This window comes from Capsicum annuum, chromosome 5 (genome assembly GCF_002878395.1).
Source record: "Capsicum annuum cultivar UCD-10X-F1 chromosome 5, UCD10Xv1.1, whole genome shotgun sequence".
Classification (NCBI taxonomy): Eukaryota; Viridiplantae; Streptophyta; class Magnoliopsida; order Solanales; family Solanaceae; genus Capsicum; species Capsicum annuum.
Genome location: NC_061115.1, coordinates 14,384,589 through 14,393,467, shown reverse-complemented (window position 1 = coordinate 14,393,467; position 8,879 = coordinate 14,384,589). Strand labels below are relative to the sequence as shown.

The following is an 8,879-nucleotide window of genomic DNA, read 5'->3' as shown; positions in this document are numbered from 1 at the left end:
GTAATAATGATTTTTTTTTAGACTTCGGATACTTGATCAATCCACTTACTTCTAGTATGTTAATATTAATCACTACTGTTGAGATTATGGTTCTTATTCATAGTGATAATTATATGGCTCATGATCAAGGCTATTTGAAATTTTTTGCTTATATAAGTTTTTTCGGTACTTCCATGTTGGGATTAGTTACTAGTTCGAATTTGATACAAATTTATATTTTTTGAAAATTGGTTAGTCTGTGTTCCTATCTATTAATAGGATTTTGATTTACACGACCTGTTACGACAAATGCTTGTCAAAAAGCCTTTGTAACTAATCGTGTTGGGGATTTTGATTTATTATTAGAAATTTTAGGCTTTTATTGAATAACAGGGAGTTTTGAATTTAAAGATTTATTCGAAATATTCAATAACTTGATTTATAATAATAAGGTCAATTTTTTATTTGTTACTTTATGCACTGCTCTCTTATTTGTCGGTGCAGTTGCTAAATCCGCCCAATTCCCCCTTGATGTATGGTTACCTGATCCCATAGAGGGACCTACTCCTATTTCGACTCTTATACATGCTGCTACTATGGTAGCGGCGACTGACAAATGTTGAAGAATCGGCAGATGAATCACTGTTAGAGGTGAAATGCCACTCGAACTCAGTTAGCAACTCTGAATACAAGACAAAACTTTTCCTAAGTCCATATTTTTAGTTAAACTACCTACACTAAAAAAATAGAAGTGGCTCAAGCAAATAATGCCAACTCAGTCCGTGCGCTCCAATACAAGGGCAGCCTGAACAATGAGATAAAGTAACCTGATGTGCTAGCTAAATGTTGGCACAGCTTTTCTTCAATCAACGACGAAATAGAACATAAACAAAAATATGCACATTGTCACTTCCACAATATGTTTCAGACAACGATTGTACATCTTAAGAGACAAAACCTAAGCAATACATGTCCAATTCGGCAAAACTCGGTAGCAACAAAGTTAATCAAGCTTGTGTTCAAAGAGCATTCAGAGTAAACGTTGCAACAAAATGCAGTACAAGAAAGCCGATATGTCACTACCAATATATAGAACATCCTCCAATTTCTTGCAATCATAAACTTGGATTCTTTGATTCAAACCACTCAGAAGGCAAACCAATGCATCCACACAACCATGTTCAGAAGATTGGGTACTCCAGTCTGTTATATCAAATCAGCCACATTCATGGGCATTTCATCAATCTGGGTACTGTAGTATTGCTCTATGTCTCTCAGAATTTTAATATCATCACTCTTCACAAAATTTATGGCAACACCCTGCAACCCACGAGGGAAAAACAGTTGTATCACATGAATGAGAGTATAAGATAGTTCTTTTCAGAGCAATTTGTAAGGAACACATGAAATATCTGAAGAATTCCCAATCAAACAGATGATAGTGCAAGTTCTGCGAGCAAATTTTTTTTAAATTGAAGTTTTGGAAGATGGGGACGCCATAATGAAGCAACAACAATCGGAAGGACATATTGAAGCAAATAGAAAATAGCTGTTTGTAAATTAAGTATCTATCTGCCTCTGCATTAGTGAGCCAATTGTCAAAAATTGAGAATTGTTTTGGTTTGAGTCAAATAATTGTGTAAACAAAAGGCTCTATGAAGATGCCATTATTTAGCTGTATTTTCGTATTGGGTAATTATATTCAGCTGCTAAATGCTATACATTGTACTAGACAATTTACAGCTTTTTGTAATCATATGATGAGCTTAAGTTGTGTGCCATATGAGCAGAATCTTCATATCGAGCAAGAAAAAACAAAAGACGACAAAGTGAAGGATTATAACAAGGGATTGAACACCAAAAAAATACCTTCCGACCAAAACGACCAGAGCGACCAATGCGATGAATATAGAGCTCTCTGTTGTTGGGAAGGTCATAATTAATCACCAGAGACACCTGAAATCAATATTGTAAGCAAAAATATGAGAGACAATACACTAACACCTTTTTTAGAATAAAAATAGCAGAAATTTTCCCTAGATGGGGCAGCCAAACAGACGAAATAAGGATACCCAGACGGCAATGAGCTTACAAATGCAGGTCAGGATATCGAGAGAAAAGCAAGTCAACATTCTAACCATTATTGCATTTGTAAATCATATTGTCACTGCATTCTTATCCTAGATAGTAATAATAACATCAGGTATGCAGAAATGCATCTGTTATAGGAAAATAGCTTCTTCTTTGTACAAAAGATTATCAAATGCCAGAAAATGTACTTGCATACAATTGCAATAGCTGCTTGATTATACACAAAGGGATATCGTATCTTTTTATTAATCTTTGCTTAAAGAATATGAGATCATACCAATAATCAATTTCAGTAACTATTGCATTTTTTTTTCCTGTGGTTTCCGGGTGTTGCTTTGCGAACCCGACTAGCTGTACCCACCAGGTCCCGCTGTTTCAAGGCGGGTCCACCACAGTTCAGTAACTATTGCATTAAAAGCCTAAGTCAAACATTTCACGATCTATATGTATTAGCCATCACAAATTGGAGAACTGAACTAGGGTGTGGAGGTTGTTAAGGAGTAAAGGCCATTGAGCTTGCCTGTTGAACATCCAATCCTCTAGCCCAAACATCTGTTGTGATTAGAACACGAGTCGTGCCACCTCGGAACTCAGCCATAATAGCATCTCTCTCCTTCTGTGGCATATCTCCGTGCATAGATGAGACTGTAAAATTATGCTCGCGCATCTTGTTTGTTAGCCAATCAACCTGCAACATTAACCACACCTTTAGAAAGGCATGGTACAAAAACAAATGCACTATTTATTTATTTTGGGGGGTGGGGGGTGGGGGTGGGGGGTTGGTTATTCTCTCAAACACGTAGGGAATATAATTGTATTTCCAAGTAATTAAGGTATCTCTACTCTAATTACACAGAAGGGGAGAAGGGGAGCCTTGGAGTATCTGGTAAAGTTGCTGTCATGTGACCAGGAGGTCATGGGTTCAAGCCTTGGAAACAGCCTCTTGCAGAAATGCAAGGTAAGGCTGCGTATGATACACCCTTGTGGTGGGGCCCTTTCCCGGACACCGCGCATAGCGGCAGCTTCAGTGCACCGGGCTGCCCTTTTCTACTCTAATTACACATTTAAATTATTATAAACTTTCCATATTTACGGTTCCTTATTTTTTTAATCAGGATCCCATAGTTACACTATAGCGTTGACAATCTTAACACAAATACACACACCCCTCAAGTTGGGGGTACATGTTGTATGCTCCTAACTTGCCAGACATATACTTGTTTTTGGAGTCACATAATGTTTTTATACACCTATTCAATTTTTTTGTCAAATAAGATGACATTCTGATTACAAATGTTTCATTTCTTTCATGAATTTACTCTATACAGAAAGTACGGTGATATAATTTTTTTACTTTCTCTACTGTTTGCTACAAAGAACTCGAACACCGAAAGGACTCTCAAAATATCAGAATGATATCAAAAGCTGTCCAATTACTCACAAATGCAAAAAATAAGTCTCCAATGAAAAATTCCCAAAACAATCAAAGAAAAGCTCCTAAGAATCCAGCATCTCTTATTTGAGGCAACAGTCCACTATAGCTCACTAGACTTCGAAAGAAATTCCACTATGATTCACTTGCGAGCAAAAGATCCAGGTGACAATGTTACCTTTCGTTTTGTGTTGCAGAAAATAACAGCCTGGGTGATGGTGAGTGTATCATAAAGATCACAAAGTGTATCAAATTTCCACTCCTCTCTCTCCACCGCTACAAAGAACTGTTTGATGCCCTGCAACAATACAAAAAAAAAAAGATGAGGAAAAGAATTCAAATGAAAATTATTACTTCAGTAATCATTGTGACTTCATCTGCTTTACTGAGTGGGAGTGGGAGTGTGAAAAAGAGCAACTGAAATTAACACTTGCCTCTAGAGTCAATTCATCACGTTTTACAAGAATCCGCACAGGATCTGTCATAAATTTGCTTGTTATCTCCAGAATTTCATTTGGGAGAGTGGCAGATATGAGTACAACCTGCAGCGTCAATATAATATTTATATATGTCAAACGTTTATATACTTGTCCAGAGGAAGAGTGTGTGCGTGTGAGAGAGAGAGAGAGAGAGAGAGAGAGAGCACACACACACACACGTGTCTAGTGTTCAAAAGCACGGAAGGAGAATCTAATGAAAAATTTCAGTTCCATTTTGCAGTTGGTGGGAAGGAGAGAGACCTATTGTTTTCCTCAATAGAGCAAATAATTATTCATAACAAACAGCCAAGAGACCTCTATACTAAGAAAGAAAAACAACCAGACAATTTTCATTCACATTTTTTCCTCAAAAGGAAGTATAGATAAATGCAAAGCGAAGAGGTTTCTTGATTTTTTAAGCAACTGAATCACACAATTAAAAGCACAAAAAGCAAATCAAAACATAGAATTTACAGAGAATCCGAAGGTTTCACATGGGCCGCATGCAACAAAAGCGTTGCAATTCAAGCAACTCTATCAACAAAGAGAGATCGATGATGGATCATTGAGGAGCTGCACAATGCATAGGATTCAGTCGTGGGTAGCTGTATACCAAAATTTAACAGCTTATGGACAGTTCCAGGTGGAGATTTGTAATATGATTCAATCACCTTGAACAACTTCTTTTTGTAGAAATAATCATCTAATAAGCAAGAGTAGAAGTCCTTTTATGCGTTTAGAGAAACAGAAAACTCGCCTGAAGCTCTGGTGGAAGATATCTGTAAACATCATATATCTGATCCTTAAAACCACGGCTCAACATCTCATCAGATTCATCCTAACAAAAATTAGTAGAGTAAGACCTAAAATATTTTAATGGAAAGTAATCAGCCGGGAAAAAGAATTCAACAGAAGAAAGATAAGTATGAAGGTAAAAAAGCCATAAACTTACAAGAATCAATAATTTTATGGCCCTAGTTCGTAAAGTTCTCCTTTTAATCATGTCACAGACTCTTCCAGGAGTTCCAGAGACTACTTGTACTCCGTGCTCTAGCTTTCTGATATCTTCACCCACGCTTTTGCCTCCAATACATGCATGTGCCTGTATGTTAATGTAATCTCCAATAGCCAAAATCACCTTTTCCGTCTGAGCTGCAAGCTCCCGCGTAGGAGACAATATCAACGCTTGTACCCTACGAAAATACATAGGAAATCACCAAACATTCTTGAAACTTTATGAAAGAGGAAACTGCATACAAATCTGAACTTCATTTTGATGAAGAACAATTCTGAAATTTATAAGTGGCCCAAAGGAAATAACTACTTCTAATCCAAAAGCCCCATTCCTTGGAAGTTGGAGATACTGATGATGATTTAGGATAGTCCAACAAGTTCTTTGGAAGAAAGTAGGTAACTTCCCCTTATTTAAGGACATAACTATATAATCCAAAATATATAGTGGGAATTTGAGTTAGAAAAAGAGCCTAATATAACAATACAGCAGTAAAACTTGACTCCTAGTTCTCAAGTTCAAATCCGCGCAGAGACAAAAACACAAGGTAATTTCTTCCAATCCATCCTACCTAGTGGACAGAGTTACCTAGTACCTGTTCGCTGGTGAGAGGTAGCAGGTATCACATGGAATTAACTGGCCCACACCGCGGTTATAAAAAAGAGACTATTTTTATGTGCAAACAACTACATCAACTACTACCAATCCTCAATTCCAAATTAGTTGATTTCTTTTAAATGGTAGAATTTGACTCATAATGAAAAGAATCTCCCACGGGGCCAAAGCCTTGCGAACCCAAAGAAGATGGGACAAAATACACTAGTAATTTCTTTCCATCTAATCTTGGTAGACATAGTTACCTAGCACATTTTGCTAGTAGAAGATGGGCGGTGACAGATATCTGGTGGAATTAGTTGAGGTGAGTGAAACCTGGCCCTTACACCAAGGTTATCGAAGTGACACCATGGTTATCAAAATTGAGGTGAGCAAAAGGCTAGCCCAGACACCATGGTTATCAAGGTAAGGTGAGCAAACGCTGGCCCAAACACCACGGTTATCAAAGTCAAGGTGAGCAAAAGTTGGCCCAAACATCATGGTTATCTAAGTCAAGGTGACTTAAAGCTGGCCCAAGACATCACAGTTATCAAAACCGAGGCTAGGAAAGCTACCCTGAACACCACGGTTATTAAAAAAACTACTTTACATGGTAGAATTTGACAATAATGAACAAATCTCTCGGGGCCCAATCTATCCTAGCCTTGGTGGTCAAAGCTACCCAGTACTTGTTGCTGGTGATGGGAGCTGACAGTTATCAAGAGGAATTAGCTGAGGTGAGCAAAAGCTAGGCCAAGAAACACAATTATCAAACTCAAGGTCAGCAAAAGCTGGCCGAGACACTACGGTTATCAAAGCCGTGTGAGCCAAAGCTGGCCCAAACACCACAATTATCAAAGTCTAGCTGAGCTAAAGCTATCCCGAACACCACAATTATCAAATTCAAGATAAGTAAAAGCTGACCCGAACACCACAATTATCCAAAAAAAAAAAAAAAAAAACTATATTCATACGCAACCAAGCCTAATCTAACTAATTCCCACTACATAAACCAACAACAATCAACCAAAAAAAATCCAAAAGAACCAAACTTTATACAACAAAACCGAAAACACATACTCTGAATTCTTGGTATCAACAACTTGACATACGGTAAGAGCAATCATAGAAGTCTTCCCAGTACCAGATTGCGCTTGCGCAATCACATCACGGCCCGAAATTATCGGCAAAACAGCCCGTTGTTGAATCGCCGACGGCTTTTCAAACCCATACTGATAAATTCCTCTAAGTAGATCATCTTTAATACCCATTTCAGCGAAGCTCGTAATCGGTTCAACGCCTTTCGATGTCTCGAAAACTAATCTGTCTTCTTCCATCGGCGGTCGCCGCCTGTTCGCCGGAATTACTGAACCTGTCGCCACCGCCTCCATGGTGTTTGATGAAATGCCACAGAGAACTTTGGTAAAGGTAAGGGATATATAAGAGAGACGGGGACGAAAGAAAGCCCTAATTCGTGTACTTCTGTATGGGGATTTTGTTATGTATAGATGTAGAGGGGAGTAGATGGTTTGTACTTTACGAAGTGGTGTTTGTACATATGGCCCGACCCGAATTGAGATTTCTCTTTTCTAAAAAATTACACAAATACTAATTTATATTTCCAATATTACGAAAAATTTCAACTCCCTAAACATATTATAAAAATCTCAACATATACGCAAAATGCTATGTTGATTATGTTATGTATATTAATAGGGAGAGAGTAAAGTAATTTAAAAAGTGAGAGAGTGTAATTACTTCCAGGTTGATTTTTATGTTACTTATACCTCTCTCTTTAATAATTAGGGCTGATTTAGTTGGAGAACAAGTTATTTTGAGATTTTTGAGCTTTTTTTTTTTTTTTTTTTTTTTTTTTTTTTTTAAATTCAGAACTCGTTTGGTTGGAGAACAAGTTATGTGCGATTAGTTTGCAATGACCCTCACGGTCATTTTTCTTATTTTCGTACATTTTCGACATTTAGAGTTTTCTTATGACTTCTTAATTTATTTATAACTTGTTGAGACTGACAGTTCGTTTGAGAATTTTAGTAATACCAATCATGTTGTGAAATATTTTATTTAAATTAAAGTTAATTAAAGTTTTGTAGAGATATAATTTACTATATTTCTAAAATGCTTTTCGTATTTATAAAATTCTTTGATTATGATTTATATATATTACTTTACAGGAAAAAAAATACCCCTAAATTTGTCACTATAATTTATTTTAACACTTAAACTTAGCTGGTAATTGTTTATCCCCTTAATAACTTTAAAATGTATTATTTATCTTCCTTCGTGGCTTAGACCAAGTTAAGTCTGAGTGATGTATAACCACTCTCGATTTAATTCGTCCACATCATCAATCAGTCAAATTTAACTACATCAAATTATTTAAAAAAATTAATTTTGTTTATATTTTTTAAAGTTCCTTTAAATTTTTTCATCCATCATTCTTTCACAATCACAGATCGCTGTTGTCGCCGCCCACCACCCACCACCAACTATTTCTCATCCTCTTCATTACTTTCACCAGAGAATTTACAAAGTTCAACACCACTACTAACGCCATCACCATAGCCATCAACTCCACAATACAATCACCACCGGCAACTCCATAATTGATATCACCTCCACCGTTGTCGATTCAACTCCAAAAAATTTTGCAATGATAGTAAATTTCACAATACCCATCACCAATACCAACAATTTCATAATACCCGTCATCAATACTAGTAATGTCAACTAAAAGTTTGACAACAAGAATAATATAAAAATAAATTTATAATGAAATTAAAGAATGGTGGGAGGAGATTGAAGTGGTGGTGGCCTGTGGAGCGACGAGAATGAAAAAACACGGCCATCGTCGCCAACACTACAGTATCCACCGCCGACTCACAAAACCCACCAATAACATTGACCACCGACACAAAAATTTTATTTTTTCAATTGAATATCCTCCTCAAAATCTATAAAGTATAACAATTACTTTCTTTAATAACTGCAATATATACCTCCGATAGGAAATGAATATTAATGAAGCAAGAGAAAAAAAAATAAAAAGAATCTTGATTTAGTGAAGAAATAGTAGTACCAGTAGTATAAGTTTAGCACTTTCTATGCAAATTCACTAAACCTAAATATCTAAGGGAGAATTTAGTGTATTTGAGTTTGGTGATAGTTCATTATTCTACCAAGAAAGTAAAATTAGAGTGTATTGTCATGCCCCTTTTTTAACCAAAAAAAAATAATTGAGATTTTAAGTTCCAAAAGGATTTTCATTATTAAGTGA

At 36.4% G+C, this 8,879-nt stretch overlaps 1 protein-coding gene across 1 annotated transcript; it reads right to left on the bottom strand.

Annotated features, from left to right (window-relative positions):
- Positions 1–859: 859 nt before the first annotated feature.
- LOC107853881 (eukaryotic initiation factor 4A-3) lies at positions 860–7,291 on the bottom strand. Its single transcript, XM_016698863.2, has 8 exons — positions 6,668–7,291; positions 4,934–5,174; positions 4,739–4,819; positions 3,937–4,044; positions 3,681–3,800; positions 2,591–2,758; positions 1,849–1,935; positions 860–1,299 (listed from the first exon to the last, which is right to left on the bottom strand). The coding sequence occupies exons 1-8, from the start codon at positions 6,976–6,978 to the stop codon at positions 1,186–1,188; spliced, it is 1,230 nt and encodes a 409-aa protein (XP_016554349.1). The 5' UTR covers positions 6,979–7,291; the 3' UTR covers positions 860–1,185.
- Positions 7,292–8,879: the final 1,588 nt, after the last annotated feature.